Genomic DNA, 25555 nt, shown 5'->3' on the forward strand with positions numbered 1-25555 from the left:
ACAACTCCCACGTGAAAGTGTGGTGTTTTGCTTTGCGTCCAACATACATCTTGACCAAACAGTGATAAGTGAATGAAAGAGGCGTGACACCGTAGCTGTTACACAGGGGTATTACGTCTAGTGACACGTACATTCTGTCTAGACGCGCGTGACTATTGCCCTGGAAGTGTGTGTAATGAACCTCGCGTGTTCCAACCAGACAGTCAGCCACGTCGTCTAGGTCGAAATCGGTTAATAATTCAGCGAGGACATGGCAGCTTTTGTCATTTGTTCTTCGGCCTGTTCTGTCCCGATCTCGGAGTACACAATTAAAATCTCCCAGAATTATCACTTTTTTGTTCATGCAAATGTGCGTCCTTAAGGATGAAAAAAACAGAGTGCGCTCTTCACAAACATTAGGTGCATATACACACACAACACGCCACGAATCATTACCAACATTAAAGTCAACGTACACTAACCTGCCTGAAGGGCATGAAAAATAATTTTCGATAGCTAAGCCGGGAAGTTTCCTAATAAATAAAATAACACCCGCCGACGCACCTTTAGCATGGCTCACTACCGCGTAGTATAAAGACGTAAACCTTAGCACCATGCCCCGGGCCTCCTCCTCCCCTTCAACCTTTGTCTCTTGCACGGCCAGAACGTCGAGGTCTTGGTCCACCATCATCCGGTACACTTGGCTTTGTTTACGCTTGGCGGCCAGACCTCTTACGTTTAGCGTGCCTAAGCTAAGCGTTGGGTTGGTTGCCATTGCTAATACGAGAAAGTTAGAGAGGCCCGGAGCACTGTGCTCACCACAACGTCTAGCCAGCGGCTAGACGCCTCCGGGACCGTCCGGTGGTCTGGTGTGGTCCGCGGACGGCTGTGGCTTGTCGCCGGCTTTCCTATCCCGATGAGTGTTTGGAGAGGGCTTGAAGCTGCTCCTTCTCGTCAAAGTTGTCTTTGCAGGTGGCCCGTCGGCATGGTTTTTTGCAGCTGTTTTCCCATCGGTAGCGTCTAGCGGCCTCTTAAAGGTAGCGTTGCCGCTCGTATCCATAGGGTCGCTGGTTGGGGGCGGATCCCCGCCTTCTGTCTCGCATGCGGCTTCATCAACTACAAGGCAGTTTTCCTTGCTTTTCGCCCGCTCTTCTGCAGGACGCGTTGTCGTCCCATCTTTCTTTTCGAGGGTAACAATTACATCTGTATCTTTCGCTGCCTTCGATGTCGCCTCTGCATTGCTGGCGCTTTCCTTGTCACCAGCCCCCTTGGCAGCGTCCTCGGCTTCAGCAGCATCCATCCTCATCTGCGCGACGACCTCGTTCGCTGGTGGCCCCACAGCTGCAGCGTACGTGCGCACACACTGATCTTCAGAGTGTCCAAAGCTGCGACACCGAGCGCAACGCGGTACCTTGCACTCGCGACGGACGTGTCCGACACCCTTGCATCGTAGGCACTGCATCGGCCGTCCAGGCGCTACGACAAGGGCCAGTTCACCGGCAACTCGGATTTGGTGCGGGAGGTCATCGACTTTCATCCCGCTCTTCAACTTCAACAGAACGGTCCGCGACGTTGAGTCCTTGTCGCCTACGCCTCTGACACGCCATCGTTCTCTCGTAACTTCCACGACCTTGCCAAAGGCCGCTAGCGCTGCCTTTATATCTTCGTCCGCCACCCAATAAAGCAGCCAATGAAGGCGGAGGCGTACCTGTTGGTCTTGAGGGTCGACGATAACGCAACGACGCCCCTTCACGTTGAGCTCTTTCAACGCCAGCATCCTTTTCGTTGCCTCGTCACTCGAGAAGGTGACTGCCCATACGTGATTGATCTGGTAGGCTCCAAGGGCCATGACCTCCTGCAGCAGTCCAGTCGGGATGAGTGCATCTCGGAAGTCTTCGACCCTATAGGGCCTCGCTCGCACGTCGCCATGCAAAAACACGGTGTTTTTCACGACAGGTCCCTTGGGCAGTGGTGGCAAAATAAACTGGTAGCTCGCTTCCTCGTCATCGTCCATAAGCCTGTTACCGCGGCCGGTGGCCGCAAAAGCCGCTCCTTCGGAGCCCATGATCCACACGTCCGTACAGCTCGGCTGCCGGAAGTAGAATGCATCACGGGAATCGAACCCGGGCCTCCTGGGTGAAAGCCAGGTATCCTAGCCACTAGACCGCCGGAGAACAATGGCAGTGACGCAGCGCTGCTTCTGCTCGCTAAACAGAGACCGCGCGCTGCGAGAAAAAAAAAAGGAAGAGGCCTCACCGAGATTTGAACCCGGATTGCTGGACTCAGAGTCCAGAGTGCTAACCGTTACACCATGAGACCGCACCCTTCCGACGCCGGGAATCGAACCCGGGCCTCGTGGGTGAAAGTCAGGTATCCTAGCCACTAGACCACGCTGGAGAACGGGAACTCTTGGTGCAGCGCTGCCTCCGCTCGCTAAACACAGTCCGCGCGCTGTGATGGAAAAAAAGGAGGTTTCACCGAGATTTGAGAAGGATCCCATCGTGCCAACCAGCGCTTTTGAGATGATCGCTGCGCGTGTCACGCTGCTTCGCACGAGTGCGCATGCGCACGCGCCATTTTCCTTTATACCAAAGATGCTGCAGGAATGAAATGCCCGAATTGATAGCATTTCATCAACTTGTTTATAAAAGCTTCTCTTCCCATAGACTTTCAGCATATACGTTAGGTGTGCATATCTGTTTTCTTAATAGAAGCCTTTTTCGAATTTTGGTATTTGAAAAAGTTTATGTGCCTATACATGTGCTATGAAAAGGATCATCAGTTCCTCGACAGAGGCATTGCGCGAACACTCAGACGGTAGAAGCACATGCCTGCTGCTTCTACAGATACCCATACATAAGGAACCTTATTTCGTAAACACGTGTACAAGATGGCTACCCAAGAGAATTGCGAGTGTAATGTAGGGTTCGAGAAAGAAATGGATAAAGCATCATTGCGTATTGACACGTGGACTCGTTCGTCTTTTTTTTTCGGTTGAGCGCTTTTCACAGTCTAACAAATGCTATCGCATCAACGCGGGACGCGCCTGCATGTGTCGGAAGTTTCTGGAATGTTATCGATGGTTCTATCCGCTGTCTGTTGTCACCGAACCTTGTGTAATCTGATTGCATGTGTGCGCGAAGCGAATGGTGTAAAACGTTCTGGAGGACATGCGGGCACCAGCAATTTCTATGGAACGTTCGATGGCTCGTGTATGAAATTTAAGCCGACGCACTTGACCGGCAGATGAGATTTTCGACGGTCACAGACTGTGTTCGCCGCTGTCGCCGTTCGTTGAGCGTAGCCTCTTTTTGAGGGCAGAAGTTCACCCAATGAAACGCTAGTTTCGTCGTTCCCAGTTTTGCTGCTTTCTTTGGCGTCACTACCACGTGACAATATATTGTGTGGTCTTGCTTGTCAAATAGCGTGCACAAACATAAGCTAACTCCGCGGGTTAGATATCTGATATGATTGCAAAATATATCTTCAAAACATGTCAATTTATGGTGGCAGCCTGTATTACGGTCCCCTCTTCCGAAGCATTCCGACTGTTAAAAAAATTCACAATCATTCCGAGATCAATTCAACTCCGGAGTGGCCACTCCTTACATCGCAAAACGCCAAGATACCGCGGGTAAGGGCTCACTCGATGGCCTTCTTCAAAACCATAACTGCAAAAACGGTCTATAATAATCGAAGCCTTTATATTATCATCGTCGTCGTCATCACCATCATCAAAAACATTTATTGGTCTCTACAGGGTCTTTTAATGTAGTCTGAGGTAGTGAAATTACGCCTGCTGCGTTCACGCGGGTTTTCTTCAATTTTGGATTAAGTCGATTGTGGCATTAATATCTAACGTGATCGATGGTGCACCAATTTTTTCAATATCAGTGGTGGTCCAGCCGGTTTAGGATTTGGAGCAATTTAGGAACAGCCACACCAGCATTCTGGAGCAGTTTCAAAGCGTAAAATTTGTTTTTTTTTTTCGGAACACTTGGAGTAGTACAGCAGTAATCAGTAGCCATTTGGCGAAACTTGTTATTACTATGCAATCAGTAAGTGCTGCTCAAAAGTGAAGCAAGGCACAAAGCCAACAGCTACCAATTAAGCTTGCCTTCCCACGGACAGTATACCATGCACGGTATTTTGCAAACATTTTTATTTGGGTGGGCAAGGAACTTAATTTTGTAGCAAACAAATAAAATTTTGTAGGCTAACGAGGACAAAGATAAGCGCCTGAGCGCAAGACAGAGATAAAAATTACAACTGAGCTATAGAACAATTTACGCTGTCAGGCGCAAGACAAAAAGGAATGGCAAATGTCTTTTGCGCATTCCAAATGACAGATGTGCTTTGATATGCTTTGCCGCACAAGACACAATGTATATTACCTCCAATACCAATGCTAGACGCTCGACAAGAGACTGTATGTCTATGAACGCCGCCAAGTTGAGATGCCTCCGTACGGCGTGTCGCAAAGACGGTGATGGCGGTCGAGAACAACGTTCGTACCATCCCGCATACACGCTTTTGTTTGGATGCGGTTTGTCGGCTTCCCGTGTGTCGTGTGGCCTCTGCGAATAGATACGAGTCGATTAGGCGTACTACCGTAAGCTTTGTTGCCGATACCCGACCGACCTTTTGCTGCCTCTAAGGGCTGAAATTGCCACAGGCACGTCCGAAGTAGCTCTGAAGGCCTCCGAGTGCAATTATTAGGCATGTCGGTGCTCGTACTGTGACAAGAGACGGAGGGTGCACGCGTGTATAATTAAGGAATGCATACGCGCATACTGTGTCCCGCGACAATTGCCCCTTCCCACTCTTGGTATGCTTCACCGCAATAATTCGCGCATGCTTCACCACGTAACATTGCTATATTGAGGCGAAGCTGACTTTCGAAAACCTGCGATATGCAACGCGTCATGCTTTCCCAACTTCGAAGCCATTGGCGAGGGTTACAAAGGCGGAGTCCGCGTCACTTTGCTAACAGTGGCGAATTGCCTTATTGAAAAACACGGTACTGGACCGCAAGAAGCTTGGTAGCGAACGTCGAAGTAGCTAGGCTAGCATTGTCGCGGTGGTGGCTACTACGGCTGTCAGCGGATCTGCGTGCGAAAGCGACTGTTCTAGACGGCGACATAAAATGGCGGCGGTGGTGGCTACCATCAATTCCGTTTCGTGCCTGCGGTCATGGCAAGAAGTCCAGAAAATCGGACAACGAAGGGTTTTTGCGTCCGAAATTTCAGAGGTTCTTATACAGTGACTCTATAGGGTACCTTAGCGGTGCCGCGAAGGCGTCCGAATTATCGGACATGTCCGAAAAATCGGGCGTCCGAAGAATCGGTCTTGATTGTAGTTGCAAACTCTGCTGACAACATTGCATCATTGTGAAAGCTCGAAAATACCGCACTTCTGCGCACTTTGCGCAGATGGCACTTGAGCGGGCGCAGTCAGGAGCAGACGTGCCAAACTGTAGCAAAATGGCGCAAATCGCACAGTTGAACCACTGAATATGTACTATAGTCTACAGCTGATCCACCATTCCCCAAATCCTGAAATTCCTCCTAAACTCATTCGTGCAAAGCAAATTAAGTAGAAAATAACCTTGCGCCGTTGTGTATGCAATGCCATCCAGCTAGATTACTCTGTCAATTTGTGAACTAACATAAAAGCGAAACGTATTATTGCAGGGATATTCTTTTTCAAATCTATGTACTGACATATTAGTGGGTGCCATTTCTTTTCCAGGACACCTCTCTGACCTCCTGTTATCGCGCTTTCTGGATACTCCACAGTGCGCCAAAAAGCATGGCGCGAGTTGCAAGTCACCGTAGACTTGCGTAGGGTACAACAGTTTGCGACGTCGTTTTTGGTCTCCATCCTTGTGTCTTTGGTCTATAGTGTGCTCTTGCTAAACCCGAATCATATTCATCGACATCTAGAAGTTGCTGTCCTTAAATGCACTTCAGTGTTGTAACGCAGAAAGGTCTCTGTGTATTCAGAAGGATGTAATGTGCGGAATACACTGTTATTTATAATTGCCGCGCAGAATAAGTGGCCTATACGTAGATATTGAAAAAAAAAGAACGACAAGAGAAATATAACTCATTGGCCAAGTCTAGTTTGGTGCAAATAGCAAATTTACCGGTTTGAGTGTTTCGTTCAAAATCTACATCTAGCGTTCCAGGATACGTGCCCATTCCATTCCGACTCCATTCCCGAATCTCGGGCTCCCACTCCATTCCTATTCCACCTGGACGTCCAACCAGTGCCTTCATTCCGTTCCCATTTCAAATACCGTTTGTTTAAAAGTGCGGAATGATACTGGAATCAATTCATTTTCCACTCCGCAACTCTGATGGGCACTATAGACTACGGAAATGACGTAACCAAATGCAAAAGTTATGTTTGTTCACGCATGAGAAAGCTTACGCACCTAACTTATGTTTCAGCTACATAGCGGACGTCTTACGGTCTAATTTTGCAATCGCGCTTGTCTCCCTATATTGCAAAAGGGTATTTGGGCACTAGGGCAAAGAAATTACGTCCTCTACTAGTGGAGCCCGAGACTGACCTGTGCTATAGTTACTGCATAACGCAGCCATGTACACTATTTCGTCCCTCGAACCCCCGCAGCACTCGGTAGAAGGTCGGGGTGCATGCGTTGGCCTCAATCTTCTGCGCTTGCGCTAGCTCCCTACGGAGACGGACACGTTCCACTATTTCTTTCTTTCTTTCTTCATTGATTTATTTAAGACAATGAACAGATTGTCTTAGGGGACACAGATAAAGGCAAACATTTGCCTGACTAGGCCGTTGGATATGAATGCGTCCTCCTGCCCCGAGTCTCTTCACGCCATTTCTGGACCGCGTACGCGTCGAACGCAAGGGCGCCATAGCCGAGCAGACGTGAAATTTCTGCAACGAGTTGCACACTTTCAGGCCTTATGTATATGTCCTAATGAGTACCAGCATGAGCTTCATAAGTTATACCTACCACCAGGACACAGTGAGCTCCTTGAAACGCGACCATTTCTGCTCGGACGGACAAAAGTATACTGCGGAACTATATACGACTCTGTGAACGCCGGGCGCGAGGCTAAGTTTAACTTCGACTGCGTCATACGTGGCGCCACGATGGCACCATATATATGTGCACACGACAGGTGCATGATCTAGTAATGGCTTCTTTCCGCTACACAACGATATCAAAATGAGGCGCGTAGGTAGTACGGTTGCAAAGATATCTATAAGCGATAATGCTGTAGCACGGTTTCGTTACATGAGGTTTTAGCAAAGCGAGCCCCTTCTGACTGATTTTAAATACGTTTCACGTCAATACCGGCAAGCCTCAGAGCGCCCTACGGCATCTATTTCAACAGGTTTTCTATAGGCGGTTTTGGCGTCGTTTACCAGGACGTGACTGTCGTGACGTCATAAAGCGGAACGTGGTCACGTCGGATCCGCACACATCGATGCTCGCTCCGGCTCACTGGCTATAGTCTGCTATGCTGCTACATCAGGCCTCACAACGATCAGCAGCATTGTATGAGGTGACCAGGAGAGCCGGGGTGCTATTCTGGGCATCGTAAGATTCCGCCACAGTGTCGAACTCGCCATCTTATCAACCGATTGGCCCAGAGGGCTGCTATACGTCGTCCCTGATTGGCTCAAAATTCCGCCATTACAGAATTTGACAATATGGCGGCTTTATGACGAAGTCCAGAGTTAGGAAGCCTGGGGTGCTATCCTGGACATTGTCACATTCCGCCACATCGTCGAATTCGCCATTTTATCAGTTCTGATTTGCTGAGGGAGCTGCTACGGCCGCCCTGATTGGCTTAAAATGCGGACATTGTAGACAGACATGACGGAATTGGACGATTAAAATAATGGCACTCCTGGAGCGAGTGCCAAAACGTGACAATTTCCTGCTCCCATGTGACCACTTTCTGAGTTATCACTTTACGATAGTATCCTGCTGGGAAACAAAACTATAAAACTGGCTACCGAAAAGCCGTTACGGTACGTTAAGTTAATTATGGTGCACTGAGGCTCGTCAGCCTTTCTTCTGTGGTTTCGATCGAGGTCCCGGACTTTCATTTAATGCAAAAAAAAAATTAAGAGTCGGACGATACCAATGATGCGGCGACTTCGTTAATCGAGATTTATTTACATCAGATAAAAGCGTACAGCGAGGCCTGTGTGATGCATATAGTTTATAACAACGCGTATACGAACTCAGTCGTAATGTTGCACCATGTACTACATGTGCGCACGTCCTTCATTCAGTATTTGCACAAAAAAACTTAGTCGCTTTTCTGTCAACACAGATTACATGTGAAATGCCGGCGTACGTTATTGAAAGAAAAAATGCACGCCATAATGTGACCCTAGATCTTCTCGTTTATGTTATTTATCTCATTTTGTTATATTATTTCAGCATTATTTAAGTCTTACTTCTTTTTACCACACGGGCGAGAAATATACGCCTTGCCTACACTCTTAAACAAATGTACATCCTTTGACGTGTATATTTGTCCCACAACGATAATCGCCATCTGCCTTGCCTGCGTTTCTTTCTTGAAAACGCCACGCCCGCTACTTTCCTGTCGGGAATGCTACGTCATGCTGATAACGCGCATGCCGTTCGTTATTGGGAAGTACCGGGCTCGCAGCGTTAAAGAAAGGAAATGCGGACAAGACAGATGACGTTTATCATTGTGTGGCAAGATAAGACTCAAAAGGGGTAATTTTGTTTTAGAGTGAGTCATCTGCCTTGCTTGCGTTTCCTTTCTGTAACACGCTGCTCTCGCTACTTTCCTGTCGAGAATCCTATGTCACGCTGATAACGCGCATGCCGTTCGTGACCTGGAAGTACCGGGCTCGCAGCGTTAAAGAAAGGAAACGTGGGCAAGGCAGATGACGATTATGGTTTCTGGACAGGATACACCCCAAAGGGTGCAAAGAGTGTGGGCAATCGAGATTGGTACATAGCAAGAATTTTGAACACTTCCGTTGGATGCACGTGTTTTTACTGACCAGTACTGTGCAGTATCAAAGTTGGCGTCACTGATACACCGAAGCAGCATTAGCAATTTAGCTGGCGACGATACCTTTTATCACTGTGCTCAACCAATGGGCCAGAAACACGAGTCTGGGTGTCCGAATGAAAATGTAGAACACGTGTTAGTAGCGCTGCGCCCCTAAATTAGTGCGATCTCCTAGATTATCTTTACAACCTATGCTGCATAATCTTATTTAATAGTAAACAGCGACCATATTCTGGCGCAATAGCGACGGTCCATATAAACGCACATTACCGTTCTGTAAGCGTATTTTGGCGTCATTAGAATTGCCGTTAAAAAGCCTCACAGGAAAGGTGATCAGCCTGTCACCTTTCCCGCTTCACTGAGCAGTTATATACACTATTATACACACAATGTAGCCAATGCCAAGGTGTCTAACAAGTTGACATTTCCAAATTCCCTGAGTTTTCCAGGTTTTCCCCGAGTGCTTTTGGGAAATTCCCCGAGTGATGCAGAACTATGTTTTATGTCAAGACGCGCTGAAACCATATCGCCCTATGCTGTCACTCTCTAGTAAGCATATGAAAAAAAATTTTAAGAAAACCGACTTAATCCAATTTGAATACTAAGGAGTAGTGTTTATGTTACTCAAAAAAAGAATATAAGGGAAGGGTTATTAAAATGCACAGCAAATAAAATGTCTTCGAAAAAATTTTCAAATAGAGTTCGACATTCTCTAGTACAAGTAAAAAGTAGATGCATAGAGAAGCAAATATTTTCGAATATGAGCTATTTCTATCAACTGATAGCATGCTCAGTGTCATGCAACTGTCCTGACATACTCTCAGCTCGCGCAAGACGCCTCAGTGTTGTGTTTCAGTGCTTTAAAGAGTTTATTTTGGTTTGGATGAGGGACACCTGCATCTCAGCATCAGCCAACAATTTGTTTTTTGAGCGCAGGCTCCTTCAAAGAAGCGGTCGCATACTTACCCCGTTCATTCCTCAGTGCGTCGATCCTTTCTGTTCTCGTCCTCCTTCCGCCGCGCGTTCGCCCCACGGACCATTTGAAGAATACTCTTGGTCAATTTACAGTCAACGTCCAATTTTTTGGACGCCCTATGGGCCGCGAAAACTTCCGAAAAATCAGGCAGTCCGAAAAAATAAATTCATGTCTTTTCTGCCCTTAAGGGCTAAAATCGACACATTTACGTCTGAAAAAGCTCTGAATGCCTGTCAGTGCACTTATTAGGCATATCGGTGCTCCTACTGTGACAGGTGAGGGCGGGTGCACACGTGTAAAATTAAGGAATACATACAGTGTCCCGCGACAATTGCCCCTTCCTACGCTTGTTACGCTTCACCGCGTTACACGACTGTAATGAGGCGAAGCAGACTTTCGGGAAAGAGCATTATACAATGCGTTGTGCTTTCCGAGCTTCGAAGACAAAATTATTGCTGTCAGCGGAGAAATGAAGAAACACGGCACCGAACGACAAGAAGCTGAACAGCGAACGTCGAAGCAGCTAGGCCTAGCGTTGCCGCAGTGGTGGCTACGGCTGCCAGCGGATCTGCGTGCGACAGCACCGGTTCAAGGCGGCGAGGTAATCAAAACAGCAGCGGTGGTGGTTTTCATTAATGCCGTCTCGGACCTGGGATCACGCAAAACGTTTAGAAAATCGGACGGCGAAGAGTTCTTGCGTCTGAAATTTCAGACGTTATGATACATTGACTCTTTGGGGTACGTGGTGGTGACGCGAAGCCGTCCGAGCTATCGGGAATCCGGAAAGTCGGTCGTTGACTGTACACTGGCAACTCCTCCAGCCGACGACGATTCGTTACGACTCCTGTCTGTTTCTCGAGCCAGCATTACCGCGACTTTTCCCTGATAGAAGCACAAATTCCCTGAGTTTTCCCTGAGTTTTTCCAGACTACTCAAAATCCCTGAGAATTCCTGGTTTTCCCGGTTGGTAGACACCCTGCAATGCCCATTCTACGGGCCTGTAAGTTATTTTGAATAGATAAATATTGTGCTATAAATGTAATTATACACTAACGCATAGTTAGACTGACCGCGACGCACGGCTGAGTCTATGAGGTAGCGGGTTCAACGTATTGCCTATGAACATATATTCTAGCTTTTCTGCGATGACTATGTTACTGACACGTTTGAGAACCGATGTACGCGCTCTGAAATAGGCAGGGGCGTATCCAGGGGGCACGCCTCCCCCCCCCCCCCCCCCGATCCCGAAATTTCCATGTACCAGCATGCCGCCAGCCCAGCCCAGCTCCCTGTTTTGTATTTAATGCGAGCATTTCAGTTGAGCGTTTTGTGTGTGATCACATCCACCAAGATATTTATATTTGTCAACCCTCGTAATTGCGACGTTGTTTATTTATGGTGTATGTGTCTTCTAAGGATTCCTCTTTCTCGTTAATGACATGTGTGCGCACTTAGAAATATTAAGGCTCATCTGCATTTCCTGCCACCGGGTTGTGAATGGTTTTCAGGTGATCATCCAATATTAATCTTCAGCTGACTAAATACTCAAGTAGATAACACAGTCGTCTACGAATAAACGACAACGAACTAGTGAATAAAGTGGTAGACTGTTTAAATAAAAACCTGAAGTAGCCCAAGGACTGAACTCCTTTTTATGTCGTTATGTTCGTCAAACCAGCATTTTAATTAGAACGAGCTCGCGAGCTGGTTGCTTTTAGATTTTTACGTAACCCGCAGCCGCCGTTCTGCGGGCGAGTTGGCACGCATTCATTAAGTGGAAACAATGCATGCGAACGGGCTGTCCCTTTAATTCAGTGTAGCGTTCGTGCGCGTCGTTTCCATTGACTGCTGTTCCGATTTCTCTCCTTCGTTGTAGGTTGAGATCACCGTTGACGCATCGATTGACGCATCGGTCGGCGGCGCCTGCCGACACCAGACCTTACCTACTACAGCTGCGCAGAGCCGCGACCGCAAGTTTAACGATGAATGAGCTGCGCATGGCGTTTGAGAATCTCAAAAAGAGGGAATGCTCAAACGCGTCGCGTCGACGATCACGCAGTCCACGCTGTCCACGCTTCGAAGCCAGAACTTCCGCAGCTACCGTCGAGGTGGCGCCACCGACCCGCAGTTTCGGGCATCGCGCTTTCCTTCCGCTTCGGTTCCCCAGCCGCTGGGTACGGACCGCGTGTCCTCCGGGGCCCTAAACATAGCCGCCGATGCTAAAAGCGGTGCGCATCTGCCGGGCCGCGTTGGGCCCCGCTGCCGCTGCTGCCATCGCCAGTAGTGCCACCGTCTCCGCCGCCCCGAAGAATGTCGCCGTCTTCTCCGAGGTTCGTGCACTAACGGCGCGGCGTCACGTACGAAGCAGCCCGATGCCACGCATCCGAAACCGTGCGACGCCTGCCTGATCACGTCACCTCGGTGCCCGAAACCACGCGCCTCGAACGCTGCCTATCGACCCAGGTGAAAGTGTGTGCGGTAGTCTTCGGTCGCCGAGGCGCACGGGGCATATCCGCGTGCACCGTTCGATTTGTCGCGACGCCTTGCCCTGTAAATCCTACTTCACCTCGCTGCTCGGCGATCTTCCAAGCGCGCGCGCACTTGTGTCGTGCCCCGACGTTCTCGAGGTGCTTATCTCGGTTCCACGGTTCGCGTTTCTGTTTGGGAGCGCTCGCGTTAACAGCACGCCCACGTTTTATACGAGGCGGACCCGCACGCGTGCATGTTGGAGCCTCGAGTCGCGGGCCGTGGGCCGCTCCCGTCAGTTTCGAAACCGAAAAAGCGCCAGCAAAGCGGGATGCGAGGGCAACGGGGAGAGGGTTCGCCCGTAGCAGATGTTACGACGACGAGGGCCGGCGTGAAAGAGGCGAGACCCCGGGTTCCTCCGTGGCAAAATTCTGAGTAAACAGCGCGGGGGGGAGAACACTTTTTTTTTATTTATTTACCACAACGTCGATTCCTCGTCATCGGTGTCGTTCCAGCTGCCCGGCGCTCCCTGAAAGCTCCCGAAGGGCCTGCCATCCGCTCGCGTCCTTCGCCGCGGTAGCCATGGGCCGAGAGGGGAGAGGGTACGCTTGCGTTTTCATTGCGCCGTGATCCGGATGAGGTAAGCGGGTAGTGGTGTGTCGTACGTAGTACGTCGTGCGGTTTCGATTTCCGACCGCGGCTTGTAAGCTACGTATCGACGCGCGGTTTGCGTCGTACACGGCTAGGGGCGAGCGCGGGTATAGAGCTGCCGTGGTTCGATTCGCTGCTCGCCACAGCAATACAGTGCTGTTTCTCGATTCCTTTTTTGTAACGATTGTAGTGTAGCAGCTGAAACACGTACGTACGCGATAGCGGCATGTGATAATGTCGGCATTCGCGATAAGCTTATCTCGGCTTCGCTGTGGCGTCGTCGTTTTGCGACAGGTATGGAATTTTGATATCGGAGTATGACAAAACATGGGAGGAACATTGCCACGCGATGTGTTTAATTCCGTAGTTGTCACGGAACAGTGCAAACAGGAGCTTTATGCATGTCTGCGGCCCTACATATGTTGCACGCATGTGCATGCAAGGTATTACACATATGTTACACGAGTAATATTTCGCATGGAGCTTGTTCTTATTTAGTGAAATTGCTGCAGGTGCAGCAAATGTGAATGAAGCTTACTTCCATGCATGCATTTGTTACACAAGCATTATCTACTTAATTGTGTTCTTTATGTATACGGTGTGTTACAATATTAGTTGTGTACAAATATTTGAAACTTTCAAATAATGAATTGATTAGTGTACTATTCGATTCGGCCTTCGAATCTAATAGTCACTATTCGAAAATGCGAATACTTTTCGAATATTTGAGAATGTCAACTGTGCCCCATTAAACATAAAATTGCAGCAAGCACGCAGCAAATTTTCACTTGCGCGGGCATAGACATAAAGCATGAGAACTTGCTTAGTGAAGCAGGCTATGTCACTTAGCTAGCCATACTTTACAGGCTATACAGCAATCATTCACTCTCTGAAAAGTCATGTGCATGCGAAGAAACTGCTTTTTCGCTCCTAAAGCTCTATTTGTGCTTTCAATAAACTTGCTATCTTTAAGTATTCTGGGATGTGAAAACCGTTTTATATTAATTCTGATAACGATTGTTCATTACACAAAAACTATACGATTCAATTTGCTTCAAGCAATATTTGATTCCTATCTGATTCGGTCTCAAAAATTACTAGTTGCACACCACTATGCAATCCTATGTGGAGTTGCTTATCATATTTGCACGATTTTACCGCACCACCAATTGTAATGCGCAGTTATATTACCACCCAAGTATGGAAGAAAAGTAACTTGGTGCCGATTCTAAAGTGCACATCAAGCAATAAAAGTTAAGCCAACACGTATAGTGCTGAAACAATTTTACGGAACATACAAAGGCACGCAGACACGCACACAGCTGAACCTTAGCGGCTATAGTCGCTATCGAAGTCCGACACCTCCTTTACGCTGTATAAATTTGAATGCCCCTTTTATTCAAAAAAGGTGCACATTATAATCGTGCAAATATGATATATACAAGCAAGCAGCTGTATATAAATCAGGACTCAATTACATCATGATAGTGATAGAGCTGAATGTGAACAGTGTCTGCGAATCCAAACAGACTTTTCCACTCACAAGGTGGACAAGTGTGCTGAACTGAATTGCCCGGACGTTTTTGTGGTCAAGGAAGGCCAGTTACTACACGCCACCATGCATACATGACTCAAGCACTTGAGCTGTAAGTTCTGAAGTAGCACAGACAAGAATGGAAGGAAACAAGCCGCTTTTTTCTCTATTGTACTGTTTTCTGTGGTCTAATTCAGAATGTTGTCTAACCTACTAGTCCAGCTTTCTGCCCTTATCGACCTCGAAATGAACAGTGCAGGTAGCGGCAGAAATTGATTTGTGCATGCCAATTTCCCATATTCTTTTTACATATAATGAGTTATTTTTTTTTTATTTATGGAGATGTGCAGTGAAAACTAATCATTCTACTTCTAGTTATACTTGGCCCACAATCTTTTCAGTGCATTTCAAAGCAACGTAATTTGCAAAAGGCTTTCGGTTAATTCACTTTTGTGTGGCGTATCATAGGGCAAGCTGATGAAGCCAAAGAAAGGCTGATGAGCTAGAGAACATTCGTTAGGCTTGAATTTTCAGAAAGTTTCCGTATTTCATATTCAGGTAACTGTGTATGCTAACAGGTGATACTTTGAATGCACATTTGCAATGCACATTTGCACTGCTGACAACCTGGATGTCTGTGCGTGGACTCTTGCTCTTCTTTTCACCACTGAGCCCTGTGTTGGCCAGTTGCTTATTCTGGCACAAGCTGTTTATATAACAGCTCATAGTTCTGTTTTGCGCACTTCTTGTTCGCCGTTGGCTAAGTGACACAAACATCTGTGGCCCCTGGGAGTTTGAAATAACGTGAGTTGACATGCACTTGTTTTGAACTGCCTGGCTTCCACAAAACTCTCCCTTGAAAACATTACCCAATATCCGCTTGCTTCTTTCGACGAAACCTAACTCAGCATTTGCCATTGGCCAGGGTATCTAATTGGTGCTGACCATGGTTTCGTGTCAGCATGGTTTAGTTTGAGGCTTACAGGAACAGCTTGTTGTCTGGTCAGAGAAGAAGCATTTTTAGCACTTACACACGAGTGCTTTTTGTTATTCAAAAGTAGTGGGTGTCGAGGAAATGACTCTGCTAGATGTCATCTCGATGGAGTTTCTCATTCGTAAGTCACTGTTAAAGCACCTTTGCTGAATAGAGCAGGGAAATGCCATTTTAACCCAAGATTGTAAGAACAAAACCATGTACATTGGGTGGCACATACACATCTGTATGGGGAGAAGCTGTTTTCTCTATAGGAGAATACTCGGGTAACAAAGCATTTGAGCCTTTTGTGTCTTCTGCATCAAGGTGTGTGCCAGGCTGACACACACAAAGTGATAATGATAATACTGCATTCCCTGGGCCCGTAGACTATATATGTTTAAAGGTTGAAATTTCGCATGGCGTAGGCTACCTATGGATGCGAACTATACATGATTTAAAATTTCAGATTGGTAGGCACACTTGAAAAAAACAATGGCAGACTGAGCCTGCAACTTTTTACCATGCTATATTACATATATAAGAAACAGTTCTGCGATGAACATTGTTGCACACAAGTAATATTTTCAGCTGATACAGGTAGCTATCAATACACCAGCGAATGTTGCATGCAATGCATACAGCAGCTGATTTTCTGTGCTTGAATTTGTCAGCACAAGTGCAATAGCTATTTAACCCTTTCAGTGTCACTGCCGTACCAGTGAGTTTCCGTGTTTGTGCCACACCATGCCACTGACGTGTCTGTACGTTCTCCACTTTTTAATGCGGACAATACTAGACGCGCATTTGCCATTATTCGTTCCCTTCTGAATAACCGAAAATAAACCGTTGTGTTCGTTTTATGACATGAGAAAAAAAGAACCCGACAGGGAAACAGTTCATTATAAATAAATTGTTAAATATGCAAACACATGTATGTAAAAGTGAGAATAAAAATATTTACTGACCAGATGTACACCTGTTACAAACAACCTACAATGAATAATTTTCTGATGAAATTCGTTCCTGTGGAATATACAGCAAGTGCAGACTTTAGTGCGGTGAATGCTGTGTGCCTCAGTACGTACCCCTCCTCCCAACTTCCATGTGATTGCGCTATACCTTTATGACGGCGGCATAGATATTGATGCAAAACACTGCATTCCTGATTCATTCCAAGAAGCTGCACTGTTTAACAGGTACAAAGGAAGCGCAGTCACTTGGAGATGCTGAATCGATGACAGAAGTGACGAGTTGGAGAAGACGTGCTGTTACCAAAATTTTTTTCATCCTTTTGTTCCGTCACTTTCGTAAAGAAATTAAACAGCAGAAATATGGTATGAACATTTTCTTAAATACCAGTAAGCTTCAAGCTTATCTCTTCCAGAGTACACTTCTCTTGTTGGTTTGCTTTTTAACAATAGTTGAATGAAAACACAATTGAAATTGTTTAATTTGTCAGCTAATTTTTGGTAAGGAGCCGTTGGCCTGCACAATTTTTAGGTGTTCTTGCTGATCACAGGCACCACATTGTACATGGTCCATTAGACTTTTCACTTGAGCTGGTACCTCAGGCTTTTATTTTACAAGCATATGCAGTTAAACCTCGATATAACGAAATAGGTAAAATCGGCAATTTGCTTCGTTATATTGAAATTTCGTTGCATTGAAATTCGACCCTTTATGCAAATAAGTGCAGTCACCGATCGAAACGGAAAGGGGGCGCAGAATTTTCCGAATTATATCGGGCAATCGAAAAAAGCAAAATTGAACGAGAAAACAATTCATTTTGATAAACTTGGGAGTCGGCGACGAATGATACGATTTCATGCCACGTGCGTCGACGGTATATATTCACATCGGCGGTACGAATTGAGCGAAGCCAGGCACGCTTTCACGTGCCCTCCGCCCTCGCGGCTGATAGCGTCGCCCGCACTGGGACGACGCTATCAGGAAAAGCGCCGGCAGCGGGGAGGGAACGCTTCGGCTGCCTCTCGCTCCTACGGGTCACCGGAACAAGAGATTACGCAACCTCCAACACTAAACGCACGGGAAGATGGCTTACATGGTGCCATGCCGTCGTCTCGGCACGCCCACTCTTTGTGCACGCGGCAGATAACCTTTGATTAGATTGTGGGGTTTTACGTGCCAAAACCACTTTCTGATTATGAGGCACACCGTAGTGGAGGACTCCGGAGATTTCGACCACCTGGGGTTCTTTAACGTGCACCTAAATCTAAGTACACGGGTGTTTTCGCATTTCGCCCCCATCGAAATGCGGCCGCCGTGGGCAGATAACCTTTAAAGCAGGATGCGCGGCTGTGAATGCGCTCATCCGCGCTTACAGCCGCGCGCATTCACGGCCGACACGCGCGCCAACTTACCCCTAGCGCGCGCTTGATCGCGTTATCGCGAGCGAGCTCCCCTCCCTCTTTCACTTTGCTCACGCGGGAAGGCGTCACTCGTGAAGCCACCATCTTTCCTGCCTCTCTCTCGCACACTCTAACTCGCACCTAAAGCACACGGTGCGCGGGGCGCGATAGCGCCTTATCGCGCTTGGACTTTAATACGGAACATGAAGCGGCTCCACTTGGGCGGTCGCTCTCGTCGCGCGGAGCGCGATTTGAGGTGCGTTTGCAAGCAGCCGCTTGTAATTCAATCATTTGGCTATCTGCGTCCGCGGAAGTTTACATTTATGTTGTCTCAGCATTCCTTTGCGGCGGCAGCGAAATTTCGTTATAATGAAATCGCATACCAACACACTTCGCTATATTGGGGTTCTGATACATAGTGTTCTTTGGACAAGAGGTTATAAAAAGTTAAATCGTTATATCGAGAATTTTGTTATATCGAGGTTTACCTATCAGTTTTCTTTCAAAATACGATTTTTCTTTTACATTTATCTCCACTAACGTCTTTGTCCATTCATGAAATGGCACTTTTACCAACTCACTGAAGATTTTTTTCCTTCTTTTTGTGTGTGACTTTATGGATTACCTTTAGTAACACACATAAATTTTTTATTTTAAACTAAAGATGTATTTGATGACGCAATGAATTGCATAAAGGATCCACTGCCTCTGTCTCCTTCTTGCTACTCCTTTCAGATCCCCTAACCCAAATAATTCAACCAAACTTATTGATGGGCAAATAAGACTGACCTATGAAGCCAGCTCCAAGGTTTAGAGATGATAAAGGTGAAAACGAAGCAAACAGAGGAAGGCAGGGCAAAAGATTAGGAAATCAGCAGAGTTCAGCAGTTCCTCCATCCCTGAACTTATCTATTTACTTAGACATACTACACCAGCTTTTACAGGATGGTAAAATCATGAGTCTACGATTTTTCACACTGTTGGCAAAAGAATACAATGAATGAATACAAGTCACAGTGGCAGAGAGAAGAGCAAGGCAACAAAAAGGGGAAAAAAAGTACATGCAAAGTCCAAATGACAACTTTAATTAGACTGTGGATGGCAGTGACCATCTATTTGCTTATCTGCATTAAAAGTTTGCATCCAGCGAGTGAAGTCAATGTAAACCCACATAGCCCAACATATTATTTTTGATACGCCATGTTTTATACCACAAGATTCATATTTAAGCTTACTACACTTAACATAAAGCCCATAATAGCATTTCCAATACATTGAATTATTGTTGTGGACAGTTCAGGAAACCATCTAATAAATAATTAGTTATTGTACTTATAAACTTTTTGCTCAAGTAGCGTTTTCTTTCCCTTTTTCGTATGACTGCAGTAACCCAGGCCAGAAATAAAGGTGAACAAGTTGTTCTAATTTTTCTTGATGTGGAATTGGACTTGGACGTTCCGGGGTAAACATTGTAAAGATCGAAATCGCGCCATATGTTGTCATTAATTACTTAAATTAGTTGATGCTTATTTATTATTGGTACAATTTGTTTTTATGCTATCACAAAATATTGACACCTGTTTTGCACTTATTGGTACTTGCATATAACTGCCTGTAACTTGCGTTTGTGCTTCTTTGTCACATTATCGCAGCACTTTGAACCACTGGACGCTGGAATTTTGTTACAGTGACATTCTTTTGCATGGGTCTCCCCCTTACGCATGTTAACTTTGCCCCCCCCCCGTGTGGCACATAACTGCAATTACACTTTCCCTGCACCTCTGATGTTGAATAAACTTGATGTCATCCTGTCTTTGCAGCTGACCGCGCTGCCACCACAGGCTTCCACCATGCGCGAGATGAGCTCGCGGTCGCGGAATGGCCGTCCCCAGGCACAGCCGCGTCGGTCCGAGCCACCATCACCGCAGCCCAAGTCGGGCACCACGAGCCCTTCAGATACGTCCGACTACCACTCGGATCAGTCGCTAGGCAGCGGTGACCTGCAGCAGCAACAGAGGCCTGCTGTCATCCGCCGCTGTTCTCTAATCTGCTCCTCTGGGTCGGACCAGTTCACATTTGAAAGCCGGGCTGACCCCAATGACCCTGGAACACCCAGGGTTAGGACGCCGGTAAGTCTTCAGCTCGAAGTATTCCTTACCTTGTGTGCGCAATCATTTGTTTCACTTAAAACAGGTGTTTCAGCAACAACCTTTTCTGATTAGTATTAAACACAGGAGATTTGAGACAATAATTATGGTTGACCATGATTCGTAGCTGTGATGAGCATCAGAATATGTGCGATAATTGGTAATGTGATCGGTAGTTAATTGTAGTGTATATACTCCAGAGAAGTTGAGCAAATAAAATGTCTGTAAAGCTTTGTAGGAGTACTGACAGAAAATTTTGGGTTATTTTTATTGTTTTATTATATAGCCATCAACCCGGTAATCTGTTTCGTATTGCTATTTATTATACGCTCAGGGCCTTTTGGGGCGTTTTACAGAGAGGAGTGGGTCACAGCCCTTATCACAGATAATACGCAAACAAAAATAAAGGTGCAACATAAGCAGTACAAGTTGACAAACAATAATTTGATAGAAATACAATCAGTAGAAAGAAAAATGGAGCTAATAGTAAAAATATGACATATGTTGGTGTATGAAACCCCAATTTGTAAGTAATGTTGGCTAAGGCATCAAGAAAGGAGGAATTATCACTGATGGAAACAATGTTTGCGGGACGGTGGTTCCACCCTTGCAATGGCCGAGGTATGAGTGATTGGGAAAATGAATTTGTGCTGCAACAAGGAACCTAAACAATAGGAGGGTGATCGACGTGACAAGATACAGAGTGTGGAGTACAAATAAATGCATCATGCAGTGCTGCAAGGTGAAAAAGTTAATGAAATAATGTTAAATGGGAAACATTATGTCAAGCTGCAAGAAATAGAAGAAAAAGGTCAGTTTTATAGCTTTTAGGCTGGCAGTTCTGCCATGTTATGAGCACAGTTATTCTCAAGTGGTTCTAGTGTGTTAAGTTTATGTTACTAGGCTCCCAGACTCATCTAGCATATTCTAATTTTCAGTGTATTAATGTTTTATAAAGCAACAATTTTAAAAATTCAAGAGCATTTAAAAATGTTTCGCCTCAAGCACCCAAGAGTGCAGTTAGCATTATTCACTATATGGACAATGTGGGTTGCCCAGGGAAGGCTGAATGTGATATGAATTCCTAAGCACTTGTATGAGTTGACCTATTCTAATGAAAGGTTATTTAAATAATACACATGGGCGGTGCTAGGTGTCCTAGGTGTACACATAACTTTATATTAATATTTAATTCCATGAGCCTTACACTGCACCTGTTCGACATCATGTTTAGGTTGGAGTGAAGGTTATTATCAGAATCACTAGTAACTTCTCTAAGGATAGCACAGTCATCAGCAAAGAGATCAATGTTAGAAGATACTTGTGAAGGAAGGTCGTTAATATATATAAGAACAACAAAGGACCGAGAACCAAGCCTTGGGGCACACCCTGAGTCAAGAGAGCATATCGAAGAATTATAACCAGTAGCAGTAACATATTGCATGCTGAAGTAAGGCATATTGTTGGGCTAGTCGGTTCATAGAATCAGCAAAATTTGTTCATGTCTGTCTGTTCATGTCCCATCTTCTTCGCACAGCTTAAAATTTTGCTGAATATCGCGTGCAATTGACTAGAAAACATTAGATGTAGTTTAGAAGGTTAGTTTCAATATTCAGATGGCATAGCTTGTACATTAGAAGTTTGTGGCACACTTTTCCAAATGCTTTTGAGAAATCTAGAAAAATGCAGTCAGCATAGTGAACAGTCAAGAAAGTGATGCCAGTTATTAGTCAAAGATAAGGGCTGAGTCTTGCGTGAGTATGATTTCCTAAAGCCATGTTGTGCAAGTGAAAAAAATTAGTTATCTTCAAGAAAATCAACAAGGCTTTTGAATATAATGTGTCCTGACAGCTTGCAACATGTGCTTGTTAGTGAAATGGGGTGATAGTTACTAAAGTTTTTTTACCAGACTTGTAGAGGGGGACCACCTTCCCAACCTTTCATCGATCAGGTAGAACACCTGTATTGAATCACTGTTAAAAAATTTTTGTCAATGTAATAGAACTGTAGGTGGAAGTATTTTTTAAGAACATAGTGTTAATAGCATCAAAGCCAGGTGAAGAATGGTTAGTTTGCGGATAATTTTAGCAACACCAGATGTATAGACTATCACTGGGAACATAGCTGTATAATATCATGGTTACGTAAATTACAAAGTCGCTTATTAAGAGCTCCCAAAACATTTGTGACAAAGGCTTCATTAAGGTCAGTTTCAGAATCATTTTTTGGAATAGGCTGCAGTAGCGTCGTCTAAAACGATATCCCCCCCAGAAAGAGGCTTAGTTACTTTCCGAAATGTTTAATGCTAGTTTTAAAAATGAATGGGCGAGTAACAGTAAGAAAATTATGTTTTGCATATTTTAACCCCAAAACATAGTCATTCAAAGCTACCTTGTCTGTCGTCCAACAAGAAGCACCCAAGGAAAACTTGGCTGAGCAGTAAATGCACTTTTTTCGATTAAAAAGTAATTTAATGCGAGTCTTATACCAGGGGGCTTCTGAGTTGGAAGTTATGGTATGGCTGGGAACATTGCTCATTAACTCACTTAATTTGCCAGTAAACATGTCTGAATTAACTTGCACAGAATCATCAAATTCAGCCAGGAATGTGTCAAGAAATGTACACGACTCTCTATTGTTGGCCTCCAAGTTCCATTTTTTTATCGTTGAGTATTGTTTTCATTTTTCTTTTATTAGTAGGAGGGTTTGCACTAATACTAAAATAAATAACAGAATGATCACTTAAAGGAGGTAGGAAAGTAATGTTAGATGCGAGGCTGGGTTCAGTAGTAAGTACTAGATTGAGTAGATTCCTAGTAGGTTGTGTTACCACTTGCGAAAATGAAAAAAAAAAAAGATGAAGAAAGAAAAACAAAAATTATTTGGCCTGGGATGAAAATAGTAGTGATGTAGGAGGTTTAGTGTTCCATGTAATAATGTTTGGGAGGTTAAATTCGCCAAGTAAATATAGGAGTGATGATGGAAAATGTGAAGATACGCTATAATCACATAATGGAATTTACTAATGAATGTGGGTGAGGAATAAAGAGCGATAGCAGATGCCCGTAATTGCCTTCTGGTGATTCATGGCAAATGAAGCCCAGACAATTTCGAGATCAGTAGTAACATAGATTCACGAAATAATGTCGTTAGAAATGGAGAGAAGAATGCTACTTCCACAACACATAGCCCGAACCTGCCTATAAATTGCGAGTCGATGGGCACCTTCAAATATTTTGGATTCAATAACATTAGCCGAAAGTCATGTTTTTGTTAACGCAGTAACATGTGGAGAGAAAGTGCTGGAGACAATGAGAAAAAATTGTTCAGCATGCTTCTAATGTAAGTAAAGAAGATAGATATATGACGTTGTGAAGACTGCCCACTGCCCCTCTCACTCCACTAAGACAAATTACATGCAAGAACTACGTTTCCTGCGCGTTGGCCTTGTGGCTGTCACGCACTTAGATTCAGCATGAAAAGCATAGCACTTGTTGTTGACGAGCAGTTTGTCGTATGTTAGTTTAAATGTAGGTGCACCAGGCTGACTTTTTCCAATGTCAATAAGATTTCTACGAAAGATGGATTGTGGTAGAAAAATCTTCACTAAGAGTGATATCACTTTACTTGAGCTGATTATGCAGTGAAAAAAAGATTTCTTTCAGTTTAAAGATAGAAAAATTTACAAACGCAGGTCGGCAGTTTCCCATTGAAGAAAGGCCTAAGCATTGAGCACATTCAGTCAAATCGGGTGAAAAAGATGGAAGCACGGTTCTTAATGCCGATGTAAACTCGATGTGTGTTTGTTGCCGTGTCTTTTTTAGCATCTGGAACGTTGCGAACAATTAGTTTGTCGTGTCGAGACCTATCTTCAAGTTCATTGAACTAATTATGCTATGTAGCCTCAGTTCGCCAAGAATGCAACAAATGATTAATTAGTACAACTTTTTATGCAACCAGATCAAAATGCGCACCAAGTTCAGTGTGGCTTGGGTAGCGAAAAAGGAGACTCATCACGTCAGACTGATCACGTCATTGAAACCTGTTGTAGCGGCCTCGTGGTACCAAACGCCATTGACGCATACGAACATATTACAGCCGTGTTGCCAAAAGCCAAGTTTGTTCAGATCTCGATGGGAGAAGAAGGGAGAGTGGGTTCGTTTGAGTTTCCGAGGGAAGCACTTAATTGGAAGGGTCAATTTGGCAGCTTTCAGAGACATGGTGATAGTATAGGATTCAACCACCTGGCTTACTGGCACCACGAGACCCCCACTTCCGCTTTCAGTCACGTGGCGAGTCTGGTTTTTCACATCCGAAGCCATGCTGCGCTTGCTGCGTACTTTCAACAGGTCATATAGTGGGTGCTGTAATTAACTATTTGTGTTGCTCTTGAGGAACTGAGGCTTCATATTGTAATTATAGAGTCAACTGCTATCTAAAAAAGCAAAAAAAGCAAGACACAAAATTTGCATGCCAGTCCTCCTCTTCTTCTTGTGCTCGCATTTGCTTAATTATGCATTTTCTAAATCAGCAGAATCAATTTAAAATTGAATTTTGAATTGTCTCTTGATTTCACATGCGACTTTTTCATGCACTAACTTTGTGACAGACAGGAGGTTGATCTGGTTACCTGACAAGAAATACTTTACGTCAGTTTTACGTCAGTTGCATCAGATTTACGTCAGTTGAGGTGACACCTTGCACTCAGTTCACGAGACCGTGATTAGGTCATTGGTTGTTAAGAATGCAGTCGTATGGAGAGCAGGTCATTTCAATGGCATTTATCAGGCTAAAATGAGTCACTTTTCTGAAATTAATGTGTAAGGAATTTATTTGTTTTGAAAACTTGCGAGTACCATGCCGCACACCAACATTGGTAGTGGAAGCAGGGAAATAAGTATGCAATGAGGTCTGCCCCAGTTATCATAACCACTGTCTGCCCGAACTGAACTCACTGTATACCCACCAATTTTGTAATCTCAACCCCTCCCCACCTAATCATTTAACGCACTCAATTAAACCTGCCTTCTCTAGGGACCCATTCTGTAGCTCTGATAGACCTATTAATCTGTTTTCTATTCCGCACATTTTATGACTTGTCAACTTGTTTTCTTCCTCTTAATACAATACGACTCCTGAGCACACTGCATAACAAATGCAAGTTTTTTGCTGGCACTACACAGGATGCATTTGCACTGCCTCCATCACTTACGCACAAAGACACTACGAATTAAGCTTACATGTACAACAAGAGAGAAAGATAAAAATAACAATAAGAAAAGGGTTACAGGACTCTGCACAGGATCATGATAACAGACACTGTAGTTTCTGTTAGCATGTGCCCTGTTAATTTATACACGCATCACCTTTTTTTTTTGTATGCAGGATGTAGCAAACAACA

The 25555-nt window shown here is 45.1% G+C and overlaps 1 protein-coding gene, 1 long non-coding RNA gene and 1 other non-coding gene across 6 annotated transcripts in view; 1 reads left to right on the plus strand and 2 right to left on the minus strand.

Moving 5' to 3' along the window:
• Positions 1-2304: 2304 nt before the first annotated feature.
• On the minus strand, positions 2305-2376 carry TRNAE-UUC (transfer RNA glutamic acid (anticodon UUC)). The gene has a single exon. It is a non-coding gene; the product is annotated as a tRNA-Glu (tRNA).
• A 9581-nt stretch (positions 2377-11957) lies between these two features.
• The window catches only part of LOC126528164 (N-acyl-phosphatidylethanolamine-hydrolyzing phospholipase D-like), a 31480-nt gene continuing 17882 nt past the window's right edge, over positions 11958-25555 (plus strand). Inside the window, exons 1-2 of one of the 4 annotated variants that reach the window (XM_050176032.3) lie at positions 11958-12341; positions 19828-20136. In XM_050176032.3, the coding sequence (XP_050031989.1) occupies positions 12228-12341; positions 19828-20136 (423 nt within the window). In that variant the 5' untranslated portion in view covers positions 11958-12227. The other 3 variants (XM_050176035.2, XM_050176036.3, XM_050176033.3) reach the window with 3 other exon arrangements.
• On the minus strand, positions 16575-19877 carry LOC129384061 (uncharacterized). The gene is made up of 2 exons (XR_008611823.2): positions 17935-19877; positions 16575-17755 (listed from the first exon to the last, which is right to left on the minus strand). It is a non-coding gene; the product is annotated as an uncharacterized lncRNA (long non-coding RNA).

The sequence above is a fragment of the Dermacentor andersoni genome, chromosome 9 (assembly GCF_023375885.2).
Source record: "Dermacentor andersoni chromosome 9, qqDerAnde1_hic_scaffold, whole genome shotgun sequence".
NCBI lineage: Eukaryota > Metazoa > Arthropoda > Arachnida > Ixodida > Ixodidae > Dermacentor > Dermacentor andersoni.